The sequence below is a fragment of the Oreochromis aureus genome, linkage group 16 (assembly GCF_013358895.1).
Source record: "Oreochromis aureus strain Israel breed Guangdong linkage group 16, ZZ_aureus, whole genome shotgun sequence".
Classification (NCBI taxonomy): Eukaryota; Metazoa; Chordata; class Actinopteri; order Cichliformes; family Cichlidae; genus Oreochromis; species Oreochromis aureus.
In genome coordinates, this window is record NC_052957.1 from 526,073 (window position 1) to 548,667 (window position 22,595).

Here is a 22,595-nt window from a genome sequence, read left to right on the forward strand (position 1 = left end):
TGACTGAGCCTTTTGTCTGACACTGTTTGCATTGTTTGTACTTATAATGATTTTATATAATTTTTTGCAGACAAGGAACCAGTGTCAGCACCTGGACCAACAAAAGGTATGCAAATTAATAACCTTTTTATTTTAAAGAAAAAAAAAGTACAACCTGCTTCAATTTTTTGTAGCCTTTTAGGATATTTTAGTTTCATCTACATGTGTAAGTGTGATCCTGTGTTATACTGTAGAAAATATTTTATTATTTTCTGTGTCATTATGGTGATATTATAAAAGGTGTATTTGCTGCCCAAACCACAGTGCCGTCTCTTAAGCAAAAGGGTAAGATTCCTGTTCAGGGGGCAAAAACACCCGAATCACCTAAGCTGAAGAGTAAGTTCACCAGAATACCGAAAGAGAAAGAACCAGAACCAGAACCAGAGGTCATTAAGCTGAAGAAGGTTCCAGTGAAACCTCCAGAACCAGAGAAACAAGTCGTAACTCATAAGGCAGAAGTGACGAGGCATCACGATCCAGAGCTAGCAGTTCATGGGCTCCATGACAGAGACGATCGGGAGATAATCACACTTGGTAGAACTGAACGAGTGTTTACTGCAGATGAGGAAACTATTGAGTTAAGCCATTTTGAGGAAATGGAAAGCCTTACAGTTGTGCAAAAATCAGAACCTGGCGAATGGACAAGAACCTCAAAACCTCAGAAAGACGAGGCACCGGAGGAGCCGCACGTCTCAAAGAAGAAAATAACGAAATTGCCAAAAGCAGATGAGCAAAAAGAATCAGTGAAACTAAAACCATTTGAAACATTTGGGAAACAAGATGCTGAATTACAAGCAATCAAACTAAAAAAGGTGCCACCTAAACCAAAGGAGCCTGTAAAGGAAGTCATAACTCATAAAGTTGAAGTGACAAGGCATTATGATGCAGAATTAACAGTCCAGAAACTTCGTGATAGAGAGGATCAAGAGTTAGTAACAGTTCAGAGAAAGGAACGAGTTTTCACAGCAGCTGAGGAGACATCTGAACTCAGCTATGTAGAGGAACCTGAAAAACTGGAGGCAGAAGATGAGAAATCAAGATGGGTAAGAGCCCCAAAAGCACCAAAAGAAGATGAACCTGAGTCAGATTTAAATAAAAAGAAAATCAAAAAATTACCAAAGAAGGACAAGGACCAGGAAGTAGTTACACTGAAACCATTTCAAAAACCTCAAAAACAAGAACCAGCTGAACCTCCGAAACCTAAGACAGAAGCTGAGGCAAAAACAGATACTGAGCGTAGTCCTTACATGAGAGGTGAGCTGCCACAAAGAGATCAACCTGCCGCTGCTATAAAACACCAGACCGATGATGATGCTCCACTGATGAATGACAATGCATCTCCAGATATCAACAAAGACCAAAAGGAAATCCCACATAAGAAAAAGGTTGATCGAGTACCCAAAGATGTAGAAACTACAGTGGCCGAAAAGCTCCGCGGAAAACCTAAAATTATTTCTACACCAGATAAAGAGAAAGAGCAGGTTGTGTTGAAACCATTTACTAAAATCACCAAGCCCGAAGAAAAGCCAGAAAAAGCATCAGAAGAGAAGAAGAAGCCTTTGGACACAAAGGTACCCAGTCAAGCAACTAAAGAGCCGAAGGAACAACTTAAGAAAGCTGAAAAGACTGTAACGCCTAAAAAAGACAACGAAACACCTCAGGAGAAGGAGAAGCCAAGTCCTCCAGGTCAGAAAGAAGAAGAGAGACCGAGTCCTCAAAAACAAACAGATATCCAGAAGAAAAGTCCAGAAATCAAAAAGACTCCTTCACCCAAAGTCAAGATAAGTAAAGATAAGCCTGAAGAGGAAAAGCCCCTCAAACCTATTGAGCAGCTGAAGAAGGTTGAGCTAAAAAAGACCCCATCACCCAAGATAGAGAAAATAAAGCCAAATGAAGTGGAGCAAATTCCCATCGAGAAGAAGCCAAGTGGTGAAAAAGTCAAAAGGATTCCCAAGACTGTTTCGCCAAAAGACTCCACTGAATCTGTGACACTCAAAAAGGTGCCCAAAAAGCCCTCACCAGAGGCGCCCTCAGAACCCGAAAGGCCTATTAAAGGGCGGATCCCTCTGGTGAAGGAGATCTCTCCTGGAGCTGTGGAGATGAAGCGGGTGACAACCCAGCCAGAGGAGGAGGTATTTGAAGAGGAGGGTGAAAAAATGGTAGCCGACGAAGATGAGGAGGTCTGGGACTGGGAGCTGGTTCCACCGGAAGACTGGGAAGGTGAAGGGGTAGATGGGGCGCTGGAGACTCCAGGCATGCCCGGCGCCAAGAGAGGTGAGGTGAAGGCCGGTGAACTCGTCCAGCTGATGACTCTGGAATCACCTCATCCCATCTCAGACGATTCATCTAATCCTCATCACATCCAATTTTACGTTTTTAATCACATTATATATTTGTTCATCTAAAGCTCATTTACTTGTCTGTCTGTCCGTCTGTCTGTCTGCTCATTTTCTATCCAACCATTGTGATGTTTTTAAGTGGTCATCATCTTAAATCTGTCCTCAGTTGTGTCATCAGTGATTCGATGCTCATCTTCATCAGTGTTTTTATTATTCACTGCAACTTTTTGTTTTTCCGTTTCCATCTCACCTTCATCCTCGTCACTGAACATATTTTTTTTTTTACATGTGTGTAATTTGCTGTTCAGCTGTGATATGGATACGATCTTGAATCTTGGCTGTTAGTTTTGTTAACATCTTTATCTTGGTTTGTGTTGGAGACTAGGAGAGAGCTCTTGCAATGAAGCTTAAAACTTGTCTTACTCTTTCTTGTCCAGATGGAAAACCAACAGAAGAGCCAGCGAAAGGCCGAGGTCGAGGATTTGGGGGTAAGAGCTCACTAACATTAGATCTCATCGGCACAAACCTTTCGGTTTTTCACTTCATGATGTTTGAAGCACTTTAATTTGCTCCATACTCACTTGTAAAGCATAAGTTGTTTTTTTTGTGTGTGACTTTCAAGCAAAACCAAAAATATATTTTATGTTACGATTTTAATTTTGAGTTCAAAGCTCATTTCTGATTGACAGTTGTGTCTGTGTATCGTCGTAAGCATAAATCTAAAGCTTTTTTGTCCTGTGGGATTCGTTGTTTGTGTGGACTTTTAGTTCGGTGCTTCTCCAGAAGAATATGTTTATTCTTCATCGGTTTTAGGCAGAATGTTATTTTTTGTGCTTATTTAACATTAAAATCTTTTTACTTTTTAAAGACGTTTAAGTCACAGTAGGCTAGCTCACAGTTTCAAAGTAAGCTGCTGTCTAATTCTTCACTTGCCCCAACATCTGAATCAACGAGAGGAGTTTTTGTGTCTGATGTTGCAGCGAGACAAACTCCATCTCCTGGTGATGGAGGCAGGGGCCGGGGTCTAAAGCCAGGTGGAAAAGGCCCATCACCTCCAGAGGAACCATTTGGAGGATTCAAGCTCAAACCTGTCCAACTGAAGTTCATTAAGAAGCTTAAGGACATTGTGCTGCAGGAAGCTGAGTCCATCGGCTCCTCTGCGGTGTTTGAGTGCGAGGTCTCGCCTTCCACGGCCATCACTTCGTGGATGAAAGATGACAGCAACTTGCGTGAGAGCCCCAAGCACAAGTTTACATCTGATGGCAAAGATCGCAAGTTGCACATTATTGATGTGCAGCTATCTGACACTGGAGAATACACGTGTGTGGCTAAGAATGCGGGCAAGGAAATAACATGCACAGCCAAGTTAATTGTTGAAGGTAAACAATTGTTTTAATCCAACATCAATTTTAAAAAAAATGATTTGACATTCATGAAAACACTTTTAATCACTTTTTGCCCACAGAGCTGCCTGTGAAATGGGTGAAAGAACTGGAACCAGAGACAACATGCATTAAGGGTCAGCCAATGTACCTCACCTGTGAGCTGAACAAAGAACGGGACGTCATTTGGAAACGTAATGGTCAGGTTCTGAAAACAAAGGCCGGAAAAGTGGCCGTTAATGTAATTGGCATGCAGCATGCTGTGACCATCCAGAACTCCACCGATGAAGATGGCGGCGCCTACACCTGTGAGGTAGATGGACAGGAGGACGTCAAGACTACAACTAACGTCAAAGTTATTGGTAAGAAGTCTGCAGAGTATGGTAGCAATGACACAAGATATATAAATACAGTCTTTGTACCATCCCTCATTCAGGGTGAGTCAACCTACAAGCTGGATTGGTCCAAGCTGAAACTGTCCCTCACCAGTTAAAAAACAATATTAAGGGTAGCTACCATGAACAGTAGATCTTGTATTTATGCACCATTTAAAGCCTAAGTTGATCACTGTTTGAGTTGCCTTATGCTGCACCAGAGAAAACAGTGGAGACCATGGCACAACCAAAATTACTGTGCCGGTGTGCAGTCTCATTGTTCTGACAAAGATGGCTGCTCAAAGACGGGGACGCCTCGCCATCTTTAATCTGACCTTGATGCATCAAGATGGCAATAAAGCTGCAATAGGACAGTGTCAGTCTGCACACTCAAGCTCTCTTGCAGCCAATCTACCAATCCAGTTAACCACAGATTTTCCCTAGTTACACAGAAGTTGTTGTCATATTTGTTTAGTGTGACTGAGGCACAAGAGTGTGCCTTGCTGAGCAGTTTTGCACTGTAGGAACAAATATGATGTGAACCCTTCCTCCCCAGAAACCATCAAAGACTGGCTGGTGAAGCCTCTGAGAGACCAGCATGTGAAACCAAAGGCAAAGGCCACATTCAAGTGTGAGCTTTTCAAGGACACGCCCAACTGGAAGTGGTTCAAAGGAGAAAACGAGCTTACTCCCTCTGACAAGGTCGAGATCACTAAAGATGGAAAGGACATGACGCTCAGCATAAATAACTGCCAGCCTGATGATGTAGCAGACTACACCATCCAGGTGGAGGATCGCAGATATACAGCCAAACTGACACTTGGAGGTTGGTGTATCCACGTTGGGAAAGCATGAGGACCACGCTTTTCCAATCGCAAAGATTTCTACCTTTAAATTTCTTTGGGTACTTTCAGAGCGTGAGGCTGAGATCCTGAAGCCACTCTCCAGTGTGGAGGTGATTGAGAAAGAAGAGGCCAACTTTGACACTGAAATATCAGAGGACGATGTGGCTGGTGAATGGAAGCTGAAAGGCCAGGTGTTGACTAGATCTCCGGTAAGATATTTAACAATGCTTTGTCTCAGAGTAAATTATTAGAGATAAATATCTGAATTTCAGGAGCAGGACCACGCCTCCAAACACACTCCTTCCAGTTCTCATCTATATAGGTTCCCCCAGTTCACCAAGCTGTTCATTCTCGTTTATGTGCCCCACCCTCCCTCCACTTTTCAATTCTTTAACTTCTTCACTTCTGTTTAGTACATGGGGAGCCGTCATCAGTCCCCTTTGAGGCCTTCCCCAAACCACAGCTCAACTCATGTCCAAGCCATTCACCTTTGTCTACTAAAGTGCTGTCAAACCTAAAATGAGGATGTGGGCCCAGCTAGTGAAATAGCAGCTAAACATGTGGGCTCGTCGCAGGACTCAGGCCACTCGAAACCACAAATGAGAAAATTATATACTTCTGTGCTGTAGTAAATTTAGTAGCCTACATGATTTGGGATTAAAGAAATGTGAATCAGGAAGTAGCACTCATGCCTCTTTGAATGCTGTTTTTCAGACTTGTGACATTAAAGCTGAAGGCAAAAAACGTTTCCTCACACTGAAAAACGTGCAGCTGGATCAGGCTGGTGAAGTGACATACCAGGCTCTGAACGCCGTCACCAGCGCTATGCTCACCGTCAAAGGTACGGATTCACCAAAGACAAAACTTCATTTGTTGTTCTCATCTGTTGCAACCTGCTGCATTTTGTTGGTCATGGAAAACTGATGTGTTGCAGAACAAACACGGTAAGAGAAGCTGTGGTTGTGTCTTTGTTTCTGTTATTAATTGCCAAATCGTTCACACCTCTCAGAAATCGAAATGGGTTTTGTTGACCCGCTCAAGGACCTTTCTGTGCCTGAAAAGAAGCAGGCTAAGTTTGAGTGCACCATCACTAAGGACGTGTCAAAGGTCATATGGTTCAGGGGGACAGAGATTGTCACCCCAAGCCCTAAATATGAAATAATTGATGACGGAAAGAAGCACATGCTGATCATAAACAACTGTGAGTTTGATGATGAGGCTCAGTACACGATCGAAGCGTTGGGTCAGAAATCAACGGCCCAGCTGATGGTGGAGGGTAAGTGGCAAAGAGAAGCGTCACGTTTCATGTTGTTCATGTTTCCTCTGTGAGCTCATTCAGTGGCCAATGTCTGTCTGCGCTGACTCGATGTATTCCAGGCATGAGGCTGAGTTTTGTCCAGCCGCTTCAGGACCAAACGGTCAAAGAAGGTAACTCGGCACGCTTTGATCTCGAGCTGTCTCATGAAAACGTGCCAGTGGTCTGGTACCGAAACGAAGTCAAACTCCATGTGAGCCGAACGGTGCTCATACATGTGGAAGGAAAGAGACACACTCTAGAAATGAGGACACTGAGTCTAGATGATACCTGCCAAATTAAGGCAGAGGCTAAAGGCATTTACTCCATGGCCAAACTGACGGTCGTAGGTAACTGCGCTTCCTCGTTTCCTTTTCACTTCTGTTTCATTTCACATTAGCGTGACTTACGTGGCTCACTTTTTCCATTTTCACATTATATACTGCATTACAAGACTGCTCTTCACAGAGAAAAATTATGAAAATCTACAAACTATTTGTAATAAACCAAAACCACCCAACTCCCTGTCTGCTCCAGAGGGCGACCCCATCTTTGTGGTGAAGCTACAGGATTACTCAGCCACCGAGAAAGAAGAGGTGACCCTGGACTGTGAACTGAGCAAAGACGTTCCGGTGCTGTGGTACCACGAAGAGAAGGAAATCATCGCCTCCAAGATGGTCATCATGAGGTCAGAGGGCACGCGCAGGTCTCTGGTCCTGAAGAAAGTGGAACTGAGCGACAAAGGCAAATATGCATGTGACTGTGGAACAGACAAGACGTCAGCCAACATCAATATTGAAGGTAAGCAAGGTGACATGATTGCCTATATTCTTTTAAACATAAAAATCAGTTGAATCATTAATCTTAAAGCTGTCAAAGGTTACAGCCGCTCTAAGATTTACAGGTTGTTAGGTCAAAATAAACCCGCAAAACGTTAAATGTTCAAGCCTTTCACTGCACAAGGAGACATGACTCCAAAGGGAGGTCCAGGCCTCGTCAGCCTAGTGAGCGACCCCGTAGCAACCTCACGTCTCTAGGGAAAAAATGCGCATCTCCACACCGGTCTGGGAATGACACATTGATGCCTGCAGTTCACATCAAAGACAGCAGCTTCTCTGCAAACACTCACTGAGCAGTAGTAAAACCTCAAAAAGAGATGCAGAGAGCATTCACCTTCAAAGTAAAAGTTGTGCCACTGCTGAAATCACCACACTTCAAAAGGCGCAACTTTAAAAATGAATGAAAAATAAAAAATTTGAAGTTCACAGTTTCCAGTTTGTTTTGAACTTTTCATGGTGAGCTGTGGGCGAGTTTGCAGCCGAGTCAGCGTCTTCCATGGGAACTGCAGGAAACCATGGCAACGTGACCCAAAAATCACTCGGCAACCAGAATCCACATTTTCCCCTAACGACTGACCGAGGCCGCTGAGGCCTACATGTCTATGAGGACAGACATGACATTTTGTTGTTTAGCTGTAAACATCAGTCCTTTCTTCCAGAAGCAAAACAAACACTGCATTTTCATATCATGACCCTTTTTTCCAAAAGCACGCGACATCAAAGTTGTTCGGCCGATTTATGGCGTGGAGTTGTTTGATGGAGAAACGGCTCGTTTTGAAGTGGAGATCTCTGAGGACGACGTCCACGGACAGTGGAAGCTGAATGGAGCAGTGCTCAGTCCGTCCTCTGTGAGTGCTTTGCTTCATCACAAGCGTCTCATTGGCAGCGCTCTCCATAACATGAAGCCAGTTTATCAGTGACTGTTTACGTCTTTGTTTAACAGGATGTGGACATCATCGAGGAAGGAGGCAAGCACACGCTGATCCTCTACAACTGCAAAGTGTCCATGACCGGTGAGGTGGCGTACTCTGCTGCTAACGCCAAGTGCTCCGCTAACCTCAAGGTCAAAGGTAAACCAGCCCACTGACCTCATCATATTTCATAAAAACATTTTAAATAACCTAAAAATGTGAAACTAAAAATGAGAGCACCTCATAGAATAAGCCAGTGGGGGATCACAGCAGTCCATGTGAGCAAAATCAAACCTCCGTCTGAGCTTTACCTTCACAGGTCTGATTTCTCATCAGACTTGCATCTCCACTGAACAAAGACACCATATGTAAAAACGTCAATACTTTTTATTCTGTGTTGGTTACTGTCACAGTTTGGGGCTCATTATGAAGAGAGGTATTCAAAAATAAACTATACTGATAATTACTTATGATTATTTAAATTTAACTAAGAGGCTAAGGTTTGGCAAATATACGATAAATGCCAGTTTTCTCACTGTTTTTCTTCAGAACTCCCGCTGAACTTCCTCACACCCATGACTGATGTTCAGGTCTATGAGAAGGACGATGCGAGGTTTGAGGTCGAGGTGTCAAGAACTGCAAAGACTTTCCGTTGGCTCAAAGGCTCACAGGAGCTGCAGAGCGATGAAAAGTACGAGGTGATTCAGGAGGGAAATTTGTACGTTCTGGTGATCCGATCGGCCGCCTACGATGACGAGGCAAAGTACATGTTTGAGGCTGAGGACAAGAGGACGACGGGCAAACTGGTTATACAAGGTCATTTCATGGTTTTATTAATTTTTTTTAAAAACTCCTTTGGCACCAGTGAAACCTTAAAGAACCTTCAGAGATTATCCAAGGTCAGGACACATTATAATCATATGTTCACATTTAGATCAAATTATTATAGTTTTAAATTTGCCAAATAAACACTTCTGTCCGAACCTTTTCAATGAATCTTCTCCAGATAAATTCAGTTTGGCAGATTTTTACCTCTGCTTTGCTTTCTGGTTTGGGTTACTTTGAATCACAGCGCTGGTGCTCATTTTTGTTTGTTTGTGAGTCACAAATACAAATCTGCTGTGTTCAGCTTCTAGTCAAAGTTAAATGTACCAATGTCTGATGTCTTCCTGCGGCAGGTATTCGCCTAGAGTTTGTCAAAACAATCAAGGATGTGACAGTAAAGGAGCGTGAAACAGCTGAATTCAGCGTGGAGCTGTCACATGACAAGATCCCAGTGGTCTGGTACAAGAACGACGCCCGACTTCATCCCAGCAAAGTTGTTCACATGTCGGCACAGGCGAAGGTTCACACCCTGGCCTTCAAGGAAGTCACCATCGACGACACGTCCATGATCAAAGTAGAGGCCATGGACAAGAGCATGACCGCCATGCTCACTGTCATCGGTCAGTGCCTCCTTTCTAAAGCACATTTGAAACAAATGACATAAAAACATAGGACCAGATGACAGGACTTTAGAAAGAACAAACATTAAATCAGAACTCATTCTGATTTAAAAGCCAGAGAACAATGAGTTTAGATTGAAGATACAGGTGTAAACAAAGCAACTGCAAACAGAACAGGTGACAGCAAGCCACACACACCAACATCCAAGAGTTCATGCTGTCAAACTGATTCAGACACGCTTCTCTGACGCCTGATTTTCATAATGAAAGTACGTTTCCCCACACAGAGGGTGACGCCTACTTCACCACCAAGCTGCACAACTATACGGCAGTGGAGAAGGACGAGGTGAAGCTGGTCTGCGAGCTGAGCAAGGCTGTAGCTGATGTGAAATGGTTTAAGGATGGAAAGGAGATCACCCCCTCCAAGAACATCGCCATTATCACCGATGGCAAGAAGCGCATCCTGATGGTGAGGAAGGCGGAGAAGGCCAACATTGGAGAGTACACCTGCGACTGCGGCTCAGACAAAACCACAGCCAAGCTCAACATTGAAGGTAAACCATGGATCTGCTTTCAGATCAAACGCCTCAGAGTTTAGTTCAGACATTATAACACCGCCTATTTTTATAATAGTTAACAATGTAAACGTCCCAGCTCTCATGCTTTATGCATGCTGCTTCTCTCACTGATGTCCTCTGAAATTCTCTTAACATCTTCAGTTTTCAGCTGTTGGTAACAATCCATGTAAATACAATCAGTCTGACCTTTGACCTGACAAACAGAGAAACCAAATTGTTTGGTAATGAGCTGAGACGGTAATAAACGGATTATTTGGCATCTGTAGCCATCGTATCTGCATATGTGCTTTGTTAGTTACAGTTATCGCCGGTCACTTCAGCTGTTTGAAGACCTTTGATGTGAACATAAATAGTGTTTTGTTCTAATAAGCACAGAGTTCACCAGGCTGTCAGAGGTTTGTCAGCATTTATCATTCCTTCTCTGTAGAAATGTTGGAGAGAAGCACCAGTTGGGTTTCTTGGTGGATCCTCAGCCTTGTAAATTAGAGCCTCATCATTAGTGAAGTTAAATTTGACTGCTTTAACAAACAGACGCTCCACGGGTGAAGATGTTGCTGGTTTTTATAGTGATTTCTGTCCTTTGATTTTTGCAGAGCGGGATATCAAAGTTGTCCGTCCGCTGTACAGTGTGGAGGTCACGGAGACAGAAACAGCCAAGTTTGAGACGGAGATTTCTGAGGAAGATGTCCATGGAAACTGGAAGCTGAAAGGAGAAGCTCTTCATCAGTCAGCTGTGAGTCTGCAGTGACCTGCCTGGCGGTCGGTTTCATATTCATCGCCACAAAGATGCGTTCAGCTGACTTTCATGTGTTCGTTTTTACCTCAGGATGTTGAGATTAAGGAGGAAGGAACCAGACACTTGCTGATCCTCTACAACGTCTGCATGGACATGGCAGGACCCGTTGACTTCTCTGCAGCCAACGCCAGATCCAGCGCCCAGCTCAGAGTCAAAGGTCAGAGGTCATTTTAGCCCTTATTTTTTATACGATGGACAAAACGTCTCTGAAACGGAGGAAGCTCCGTGCTGTTTGGCTGAAGCTTTAAACACACAAACAGCAGCCCTGGTTTCTGTCACACACGGGTGTCACATGTCTCTGTAAGCGTTCAGCCAATCAGGGCCTTTGGTTATTTTCACCACTTCAGTCTTTATCTGAAGGCAGGCTGCTCTCTCTCTTTTTTTTTTTCTTTTTTTTTTTAACCTGTCCCGTTTGGTTCTTTTGCCATCAGAATTATTGTCTAAAGGCGAAGAAAGATGCCCAACGGATTTACTTTACCAAGTTGACCATCCCAGCCTTGCCGTAATGGTCCATTTGATTCACCTTTTATTGTTTATTTTATTTTCACTTGCTGAATACGGGACAGACTTGACTGGGGGAAAGAAAGGGGAGAAAGAAAGAGGGAAAGAAAAACAGCGGGGAAGAGGGACGAGGATAAAGGGCAAAAAACCAAAAACCAACAGAATAAGCAGACAAAAAATACATATATTAATCACCTGGATCACCTGTTGAGAAAGAAAGAAGAAAGCAAGCAGAAGAAAACGAGAGTAATAAACAACATCACAATGATCTATGGGAATATGACAGTAAATACTAAATGTTAGACATTATTGTGCAGCACGTAAGATCGACAGCGCACAGTGTGCTTTGAGGTAGGAGCCAAAAAGGGTGTAGTTTGTGTGTGTGAGCACCCGTGTGTACACCTGTGAGCATGGACGCACTTGTTTTTAAAAGGTTCCTTCATGTAATGATCTGCTAGAGGGTGTGGGGGGGGCCACTGCCCCGTCCTCCAGGGCATGAAGCAGGTATGGAGGAGATCAAGACTCCAGACATCCAGAGGCCCCCAGAACACAAGAGACCAAGGAAGACCAACAGAGGGGCAGCCGCGCCACTATCCCAGAAAGAGCTGAGGAGAGTCCCAGATGAGGGGTCACAGCAGCCGCGGCGCAGAAGCCAGGGGGGGTTGCAGTGACGTGCCCGTGAGCTCCGCCGGCAGCCAGCTGTGCCTGAGTGACCCAAGCGAGCCCCAGGCCCAGGGGCCGAGGGCACCCCACCTCCGAAGTGGCCCGAGCGAGCCCCAGGCTCCAGGCCCCGATAAGCAGCCACCAAGGAGTGAGCCGGTGTGTACCTGGGCGCCCATCCCCGGACACAGAGAACCACCAACGCACCGATGTCCGCCAGAACCCACCGATGGTGGGCGTCCGCCACCAGCAGGGGAAGTGGTGGCTCTCATATGCAATTATTCCACACTCAACCAACGTGGAGACAGACATAGAGAGACACTGTACACACAATCACTCTCCCCAAGCGTACTCTAAGAACCAGGTCTGGGTACCCTTGCCCCTGGAGGGGGAAACTGCACTCAGACCCAGGTAGTGTTACGCTTTTCCCTGCGGTGGAGAGAAGCAGACCGCCCCGACTCCGCAGCAGCAGGGAGGCCCCACATTCCAGACCCCAGTCGGACGGCCAACTCCTCCTCCCAGCCCCCCCGCTCCAATAGGCCGCAGAGAACGGGGGGGTGAGAAGACTCCAAACCTCCCTCCACCCGCTCATATGTAGTGTTGATGCATGTGTGTTCTAAGGTGCATTTAAAACCCAGGAGAGCATGGAGCTACCTGCCAGAGAGCAGCAGGTAAGCGCATAGCCCCTCCTGCTAGCCCTCAATGTCTACGTGTATTTAAAATTGAGAGGTGGGCAACGACGCCAGGGGTGAGGTCATACACCCTGATGGTAATTTGGATTCCGTGTAGCGTGCCCACCCCCAAGATCCTATATGTATGTGTAATGAGAGTGTGAGTAATGTGAATGTCTAAGTTGTGGGATAAAATTGAGGCAGAGGCAGCCAGAAGGGGACAGAGGGGGGGGATGTCTCCTCTGCACCCTGGTGACACACCCCTACCCCAAGGCCCTGGCAGGCTGCTCTCTGATTGGAGGAGCAGTAACCTGAAACACAAACCAGACCACAGCATTTCCAGCAAGTGCACGCCAGTTTATTTGTTGAAGGAGCTAACCATGTCTTTACCCTCAGCTCGGTCCATCACGCTGATCCATCCTCTGAAGGACGTGACGGTGACAGCTGGAGAGACGGCCATCTTTGAGTGCGAGCTGTCGTACGAGGGCATCGCGGTGGAGTGGTTCCTGGGAGGGCAGAGGATGGAGGCCAGTGACCGGGTGAGTCTGACCACAGCAGCGCCTGCCTGTCCTGTAACTCGCTCCACACCGGAGAAACCCCGGAGCTTTACGTGAAAGCCCTCACAGAGCTTTTCCTCCTTTTTAACAAAATGTTTCTCTCGAAGAATTTGCTCACTCATAAAACTTCTAGTCTACCACAAAAGAAGAGAGAAGGAAAAGAAATGGGACAACAGAAATAAAGAAAATTAGTGTGAATCCAGTAAAACAAGCATACAAAACTTTTTTAATGTGATTTAAAGAAAATGTGAGATGGGACCTTTTAGTGGAAACAGTTTTTCTTCAGGCACAAACAGACCTTTGCTTATTCTGTCACACATCTGATTTTAAATCATCGTCATCAGGACACGTTTATGGTCGCCAGGCTCTGATTTGTTCCTGTCTCTGACCAACAATGCTGAGTTTTAAAAGAATTTCATAATCTGAATCCCAGTTTGGATTATGAAGAAAAGACACGAGTTTTGTTTTCCAGATGAGGAGAAGTTGTTTTTGTGATGTTTGATGTTTGATGTTTCTCTGTGTCTGCAAAGGCTGCAGCTAAAAATATCCCGGAGATAAACATGCGGCTCTTATCTATAACTCTGACCCTTGAGTGTCACCACGGCCTTATATGCACAAAGACCTCAGATTCATTCATCTCTATTAAATACCTCAAACAAACGTTTCTCAGCAGGTCGAGATCATTTTGTGTGTTTCCACAGAAACCCGAGTTGTTTCTGGTAGTTTTTAAAAGTATTACATGTGTACATGCTTGAATTAATAATGATGTTTTTTCAGATTTTTTTATTTTTGGAGATACATTTTTGAAAAGTGTTTTTTAGCAGGTGAGTGTCTGAACCTGAATAATGAATTAATAAAACTTAATTATTAATTAAACATCACAGATGAGTTTTATTTATTTAAAAACAGGAGTTTAATTCATTCATCAAAATGAGGTTAAAGTGGAAAAAACAGCCTAATCACAAAAACCTGCCTGATCACCGCTGTGTGTGAAAAAGAGAGTAGTTCTTCTTATTTCTGCTTCTCGATCCGCTGAATAATAAATAAGTAAAGTGAAATGGATTCTGTTGATATCAAATCAAATCAAATCAATTTATTTATATAGCACTTTTCACAGGATAAAAACCACAAAGTGCTTCACAGTAATATAAAACAGAAACACATAAAATACATTAATAATCAAACATACAGCACAAATCTAAAGCCAATCTAAATAAATGAGTCTCAAGCTGCTTTTTAAAAGAATAAATACAATCAAGGCAACGTAAAGATGGAGGGAGAGCATTCCACAACCTGGGGGCCACCGCTCTAAAAGATCTATCACTTCTAGTCTTAAAACGAGTTCGTGGGACTAACAACAGCCTTTGATTAGAAGATCTCAGGCTGCGAGAGGGAGTGTGGGATTCTAAAAGATCGGAAATGTAGGCAGGGGCATCACAATTCAAAGCTTTAAAAGTCAGTACCAAGATTTTAAAATGAATTCTAAAATGTACTGGAAGCCAGTGTAATGAACTTACGTTCATTACGCCCATATCCTTCACTACACCCTCCACTGTCCCCCTGCCTGAAAGAGAACATTACATCCGTTATCCTCCCCATCATGGAAGTCTGGTAGCACATCGGGCTGCTCTGAAAGTCACTTCAGTTATACTTAAATAACTGTAATGTGTAATGTGCTCTCTTTTTCGTGTCTTGGTTAAAAGCCTTGCAGCAGCATTCTGGACTAACTGGAGACGGTCAAGATTCCTTTTGCTCAAACAAAGAAAAAGGCTGTTACAATAATCTAAGCGAGATGAAATAAAAGCATGAATAACCATTTCTAACTCAGATTTAGACAGCAAAGTTCGCAGTTTGGAGATGTTTCTTAGCTGAAAAAGGCAATTCCTAATCAACTGGCGAGAGTGTTGTTCTAGGGACATGGCAGAATCAAAGATCACACCAAGGTATCTGAGGCTCAGGTGAACAGATGAGCCAAGAGAACCAAGATGCTGTTTGATTAGAGATATCTGGTTGTCGGGGGCAATAATTAATGTTTCTGACTTCTCAGAGTTCAACTGTAAGTAGTTGTCACCAAGCCACTGTTCAATGGAAGCTAAACAATTAATTAAAGAGGACAGTTTATGGACTTCCATCGGCTTAAAAGAGCAATAGAGCTGAATATCATCAGCATAGAAGTGATAAGACACCTCAGGGAACTTCCTAATTATAAGTCCTAGAGGTAACATGTACAAAAGAAAAAGAATAGGACCCAGAACTGAACCCTGCGGTACCCCACATGTCAGATCCTTAGAATGTGACATAAACTGATTCGCAAAAACACTAAAAGATCTGTTGGAGAGGTACGACCGAAACCACTCCAGAGCCAGACCGGAGACACCGACTATGTCCCGGAGCCTGTTAATCAGGATGGTATGGTCAATGGTGTCAAAGGCAGATGTCAAGTCCAACAAAACCATGACTGAGGATGCTCCGGAGTCAGCTGACATCATAATGTCACTAGAGACTTTAAGTAATTCGGTTTCTGTTGAGTGACTTTTACGGAAACCTGACTGAAATTTGTCATAAATTTCATGTTTTTCTAAAAACGCAGTAAGTTGATCTGCAACTACTTTTTCCAGAATTTTTGATAATAATGGAAGCTTAGAGATAGGCCTATAATTCTTAAGCTGAGTTGGATCCAAACTGCTCTTTTTTTAATATTGGCTCAACAACAGCATGCTTACAGAACCTAGGAACCACACCTGTTAAAAGAGAGGCATTGCATATCTCTACAATAGAGGGGCCAATGACAGAGAGATGACCAAAGTTTTTCACTCATTTATAAAACACATCTGCAGAAAATTCTTAAATATTTTATTATGATGCAGCTTCTCAAAGTGAATCAAGGCTGAAAGTTTGTGGACAATAAAAATAAAAATGGTGTATTTTACCCTGATTACATCAGTTTGACACTCAGAGTTATTCATTTATCACTCAGACTCACCACCTGTTAAAAAAACCAGAATAAGTGTAATTATTATTTCTAATGATTATTTAACTGACCGTCCTGTATCTGTGTTCGTGGTAACGCGTTCAGCTCGTGTTCGTGTGTAAATGTAACGGTCGGTTCGTTTTCGGTTTCTACAGGTGAAGACTCGGGTGGCGGGCCGAGTTCACACTTTGACTGTCCGTGATGTGAACCTGTCGGAGGCCGGCGAGGTCAAACTAACCGCCAAGGACTTCCAGACTCAGGCTCAGCTTATCGTCAGAGGTACGGCACTCGCTCAGACCGGGCTCTGAGGATCTAGGACAAAGCATTTCTAACATGAGGCTGTGGTTATCACCTGTTAACCACGTCTGTCTCTCTGTATATTTAGAGCCACCAGTTGAGTTCACAAAGCCTCTGGAGGATCAGACGGTGGAGGAGGAAGCCACAGCTACTCTGGAGTGTGAGGTTTCCCGTGAGAATGCTGAGGTACGATGGTTCAGGGAGGGACAGGAGCTCAGAAAGACCAAGAAGTACGACACCATCGTGGACGGACGCAAGAGAGCTCTGATCATTCACGACTGCTCTCCTGAAGATGCCAAGTTGTACACGTGTGATGCCAAAGACTTCAAGACTTCTTGTTTCCTGGAAGTTACACGTAAGGACCTTAACCAGGCTTTAATCATTCAAATATGTTCTCACATCTCCAGCTGAACATTACAATAATCTAAAATATGAATCTGAATCATAGTGTAAAGCATAACTGTGGTCATGCTGTGGTCTTTTCCATGCACAGCTCCGTATGTTGAGTTTACAAAGCCTCTGCAGGATGTTGAGGTCAGAGAGAAGGAGTCTGCCAAGTTTGAATGTGAAGTTTCTCGAGAGTCTGCCAAGGTGAGCTCAGCAGGATGAAAACAGTCACTGCTGTCCTGTCGATCAGACTGAAACCACTCTCACGCTCTTGACTAACCCTTGTGTCGCCATTTTTCAAGGTTCGCTGGTTCAAGGACGGTGGTGAGATCAGGAAAGGAAAGAAGTACGAGATCATCGCCAAGGGAGTCCAGAGAATCCTTATCATTCACAAGTCTGTGTTTGATGACGAGGCCGAGTACGAATGTGATGCGAGAACCTCCAAGACCTCTGGCATGCTCACCGTCATCGGTGAGGAACATTATTCATCTATTTCATGTGTTTGATTCATGTTGAATTTCCAGTTTCACCGATCTTCCAATGAGAAAAAAAAATGTCGGTTCACTCAGTGAAGTTTTTATTCATGTCAGCCACAGATGTTTGTTCTGCTGGAAAATAAAATATCATTCACTGATGATGGTAAATGGTAGTGGTGCAACGGATCACGGTTGAGCCGTAATCCGAACCGATCCCACTCCACGGTTCGGCACGCACGTGATCCGAAGATTCGAAAAAAAAGTATGTGTATGGTGCGCGTGGTCAGTCTGTCAAGCGATAGTTATGGCCAGCGCTAGCGGTCCAAGTGGATGAGCAGAGGAGTTTGCGGCATTTAAGCAGCCCTTTGCTGCCCAATCCGACCGGGCTAAAGCTATTACAAAAGCTACTGGGGTGTTTAGCTGCAGACGGGAGGCTGTATTCCGTTGTGCAAAACAAGGGGTTTAAACTATGATGAACGTGCTTGAGCCCCGCTATGATATCCCGTTGCGCGTCCACTTCAGTGACAAGATCGTACCCAGGCATGTATAAGCACGAAAAGTTTAAAGTAAAAACATTCAACTCAAGACTCATTCCACGCAATTATATAAAAACAAATTAAGGTGCAGTATAGGGCAGTACAGGGCTTTGTATCTACCACTCCGCTGTGATATAATGAGCGGTCACGGTCACGTAGCTTTCCGTTGACCTGGAGGTCCACCCATTTGTAGTTGGGCAACAGAAGATGCCTGGGACAGTTCAGCGATAACTAGGCAAAAAATACTTAAATAAGTTAATGAATAAATGTTAAAATTTTGTCTTTTTTTCTTTTTTTGCTGATCCGATCCGAACCGTGAGATTTTTGATCCGTTGCACCACTAGTAAAAGGTAAATGGCCTGTATTTGTATAGCACTTTACTCAGTCCCTAAGGACCCCAAAGTGCTTTACACTACATTCAATCATTCACCCATTCACTCTCACATTCACACACTGGTGATGGCTACATTGTAGCCACAGCTGCCCTGGGGTGCACTGACAGAGGCGAGGCTGCCGGACACTGGCGCCACCGGGCCCTCTGACCACCACCAGTAGGCAACGGGTGAAGTGTCTTGCCCAAGGACACAACGACCGAGACTGTCCAAGCCGGGGCTCGAACCGGCAACCTTCCGATTACAAGACAAACTGCCAACTCTTGAGCCATGATCGCCCCGTACATCAGTAGTTGATGATGTTCAACTGTTGTGTTGCGGCTCCTAGACACTGTTTTCTAACCATTACAGGAAATTTGTCTGCTGAAGAAATATTCTTGTAAAAACTATAAACATAAGATTCTGATTTTAGGCTTGACCTGTATGAAATAATAGATGGATATTTCTCTGTAAATTAACTCCTGGTGCTCGTGTTTCCTTCAGAGGAGGCAGCCAGGTTTACAAAGAACCTGTCCAACGTGGAGGGAACAGAGACGAACACTGTGAAGATGATCTGCGAAGTGTCGAAGGCTGGCGCTGAGGTTACCTGGTATCGTGGGGACGAGGAGCTCCCGGAGGGAGGTCGCTATGAACAACAGACTGACGGACGCAAGAGGATCCTGATCATCCGGGACCTGAGGATGGAGGACGCTGGCGATTACAACTGTAGGCTGAGTCCCACTGTCAGGACATCTGCCACACTCAAACTCAACGGTAAAAAACATTGCTTACCTTTTGATTTTATAGAAGAAACTGAAGTCACCAGTTACCTGCCTGAGTCATTATCTTTCTAAAGTATTTTCTTTGTAATGATTTCTAAAGCAATCTGAAGACCAAAGCAAAGAACTTGGAGAAATCCACTAATCCACCAAACTTTAACTCCATCTTCTTCTCCTTTCCAGAACTGGCAGCTGAGTTCATCGCCCGGCCTCAGAACCAGGAAGTGGTGGAGGGCGAGAAGGCAGAGTTCTCCTGCTCTGTCTCCAAAGACACCTACGAAGTAAAATGGTTCAGAGGAGACAAAGAGATAGAAGCTGGAGACAAGTACAGCATCATCAGTGAAGGAAAACGAAGAGCTCTTATTGTGAAAAGCTGTGAGCTGAAGGACGAGGGAGGCTACACTGCACACATTGGCACTGTTAAAGCCGTGGCAGATCTGCTAGTGATCGGTAAGGCACTTATTTTCTTTGTCATATCTTATTACAGAGATTTCAGAAAGCAAGTTTGGTTTTGTTAAGTTTGAATTCTATTCCAGAAAAACTGAGGATCATAACTCCGATCAAAGACACAGAGGTGAAGGAGGCAGGCGAGATCGTGTTTAACTGCGAGGCAAACACGGAAGGAGCGAAGGCCAAGTGGCTGAAGAATGAAGAGACCATTTTTGAGAGCAGCAAGTACATGATGGCTCAAAGGGACAACGTCTTCTCTCTGAGGATCAGAGACGCCCAGAAGGCTGACGAGGCCGTCTATACCGTTAGCCTGACCAATCACAGAGGAGAGCACGCCAAGTGCACTGCCAGCGCTAAAGTGGCAGGTAAGTAATGTGGGCAGTAACAGTATTTGATTGAAGTTACAGGCTAGATTTGACTCTTTAATGAAACCAGGTCCAGTTTCCACCAGAAAAAAGAGAGTTTGCATGTTTCCTGAGTGCTGAGCTCAGCAGTCAGATTAAAATGCCGTTTTTAGTTGTTCTTGTGACTCTACTGTACACAGAGCCTTATTTTATTATCTGTATTTGGCTCACAGTAATGTTGAAACATATTTAGGAGTTTATACAACTGCTGTCTCCATTATGTTTAATAGTGTAGCATGGTTCTTTTTGGCAGCTCAATGTCCTAAACCTGTTCTCAGTAATCACAGACGTGACTTTGAAAGACAGATGGATGTGTCAGCTTTGTTATAAAGCAAAGAAAGCTAAAAAAAAACGGTGAAATTCAAATGATTCACTCTCATCTTAAGAATTCAGAATAACTAAAGTTCTGTTTCCTCAAAGAGTATCAGTACGTTTGATCTAAAGCAGCCATTTCTTGCTCAGTGACTTTGTTGCACGTCCTCCTTTGTTTCTTTACGTTCACCTTGAAATCATTTGGTCCTCCACAGAGGAGAAACTGAGGTTCTTGGAGCCCATCGAGGACAATGAGACTCAGGAGAAGAAGACCATCAGCTTCGTCTGTAAGGTGAACAGGCCCGGGGCGACGGTGAGGTGGCTGAAGGCTGGTCAGGAGGTGACGCTCAGCAAACGCATCGTCTACAGAGCCGATGGCCTGAAGCACAGCCTGACCATTAAGGACTGCATCATGGAAGACGAGGGCGAGTACACGGCCGTGGTCGGAGATGACAAATGTGCAGCTGAGCTGATCATTAGCGAGGCACCCACAGACTTCACGGCACAGCTCAAAGACCAGACCATTACAGAGTTCGAGGATGCAGAGTTCACTTGCAAGCTGAGCAAGGAGAAGGCTGCCGTCAAGTGGTACAGGGAAGGACGCGAGATTCGAGCGGGCCCCAGGTATGACAGATCTGCGTCTGCTGTTGTTTCGATCCAAAGGAACATAAATCACATGCTAAAAACTTCAACCAAGAAAATATTCAGAAAGTTAAAATTTGGGATACGAGGTCATGACGGAAAGAGGATTACAAAAGCCTAAAGCATCTGGGACCTTGTGTTACCTTTGATTTAAAATAAAGTGCAGTGGTGTACAGAGGCAAAATTACACAACTGATGCTATTATCTAAGTCTTATAGTATCATACACCTGACTGTACCAAGTTCCTGATGTTTGTTGTGTTTTTACAGATATCAAATGGAAAAAGAAGGAAAGACGTGCAGACTGATCATCAAGGTGTGCAGGCCTGATGATGAGTGTGAATACGCCTGTGGTATGGATGAGAGGAGGACGAGAGCGAGGCTCTTTGTTGAAGGTGAGATATTTGTTCCTTTTTGTCTTCAAAAGCAAAGATTTATTCGACGAATCTTCTTGTGAGATGTGTTTTTATGTTCCGCAGAGACCCCGGTGGAAATCATCAGACCACCTCGGGACGTGTTCGAACCTCCAGGTTCAGACATCGTGTTTGAGGTGGAGCTCAACAAAGACAGGGTGGAGGTGAAGTGGATGAGGAACAACATGATCATCGTCCAGGGAGACAAATACCAGATGATCAGCGAGGGTAAAGTCCACAGACTGCAGGTCTGTGAAATTAGACCCAGGGATCAGGGAGAGTACAGGATCGTGGCCAAAGACAAGGATGCCCGAGCCAAGCTGGAGCTGGCAGGTGAGTCAACTTCACATGAAAACAGGAAGTGAAAGGCATTTCAAGAAATGTTAAAGAAATCACTGATTTAACAGACAACTTTTTAGAAAGTTGTAAACAAACAAATCTTTTTGTTTGGGGAATATAGATATAGATGCAAAGCATAACAAGCAGTTTTATTTTAAGATAATATTCACCAGTTCGGACTGCTCTGTGTTATGCAGGGCGAATTAAACAGTACAAATTTGTCCTCTGTCTCTCCTGCAGCTGTTCCAAAGATTAAAACCACCGACCAGAACCTGGTGACAGATGCCGGTAAACCCTTTGTCATGACTGTGCCTTACGACGCGTACCCTCGTGCTGATGCCGAGTGGTTTTTTGAGGGCACCAGTCTTCCTGTCCAGAATATTGACACCTCTTTGGACAAGACCGAGTACCGCCTGAAGAGCCCTGCCAAGGAGGACCAGGGCCGGTACAAGGTGGTAATTAAGAACAAGCATGGTGAGGGTGAAGCCTTTATCAACCTGGACGTGATTGGTGAGTCTGGAGAGTAAATTAGAGTCATGTGATCAGATAACTGCTCAGTCCTCTGTCTGAGGATATCACCAGAGTTTCTGAGTGTTGTCCTGGTGGTTTTCCAGATGTACCGGGACCCATCAAGAACCTGAGAGTGGTTGACACTGTTGATGGCGAGGTGAGTTTGGCCTGGGAGGAACCTGAGAATGACGGTGGCAGCAAGATTATCGCCTATGTTGTAGAAAGACGGGATGTGAAGCGCAAGACCTGGACTGTGGCTACAGATCGTGCTGACACTCCAGAGTACTGCGTCAGTGGCCTGCAGAAGGAATCCTTTTACCTCTTCAGAGTCTGTGCTCGAAACAGAGTTGGCAGCGGACCCACTGTTGCAACCGAAGATGCCGTTCAGGCCAAAAACAAGTTTGGTAAGCAACACCCCGAGATCCCCGCTCCACTAATCCGAACCCCATCTCCACACTGTCGTCCTAATCATGTCCGT

The 22,595-nt window shown here is 44.5% G+C and overlaps 1 protein-coding gene across 1 annotated transcript in view; it reads left to right on the forward strand.

The window, feature by feature from the left end:
* ttn.1 (titin, tandem duplicate 1) overlaps window positions 1-22,595 on the forward strand; it is a 170,841-nt gene that overhangs the window by 61,269 nt on the left and 86,977 nt on the right. The window contains 30 exon segments of the mRNA XM_039600316.1: window positions 71-106; window positions 2,816-2,866; window positions 3,359-3,757; window positions 3,844-4,122; window positions 4,691-4,960; window positions 5,049-5,188; window positions 5,694-5,820; window positions 5,989-6,255; window positions 6,357-6,623; window positions 6,811-7,074; window positions 7,821-7,960; window positions 8,056-8,182; window positions 8,573-8,839; window positions 9,202-9,468; window positions 9,756-10,022; window positions 10,640-10,779; window positions 10,873-10,999; window positions 13,071-13,213; window positions 16,358-16,481; window positions 16,588-16,854; window positions 16,993-17,090; window positions 17,189-17,357; window positions 18,774-19,043; window positions 19,232-19,498; window positions 19,585-19,863; window positions 20,430-20,838; window positions 21,126-21,250; window positions 21,335-21,601; window positions 21,848-22,117; window positions 22,222-22,521. Coding sequence (XP_039456250.1) covers window positions 71-106; window positions 2,816-2,866; window positions 3,359-3,757; window positions 3,844-4,122; window positions 4,691-4,960; window positions 5,049-5,188; window positions 5,694-5,820; window positions 5,989-6,255; window positions 6,357-6,623; window positions 6,811-7,074; window positions 7,821-7,960; window positions 8,056-8,182; window positions 8,573-8,839; window positions 9,202-9,468; window positions 9,756-10,022; window positions 10,640-10,779; window positions 10,873-10,999; window positions 13,071-13,213; window positions 16,358-16,481; window positions 16,588-16,854; window positions 16,993-17,090; window positions 17,189-17,357; window positions 18,774-19,043; window positions 19,232-19,498; window positions 19,585-19,863; window positions 20,430-20,838; window positions 21,126-21,250; window positions 21,335-21,601; window positions 21,848-22,117; window positions 22,222-22,521 — 6,423 coding nt within the window.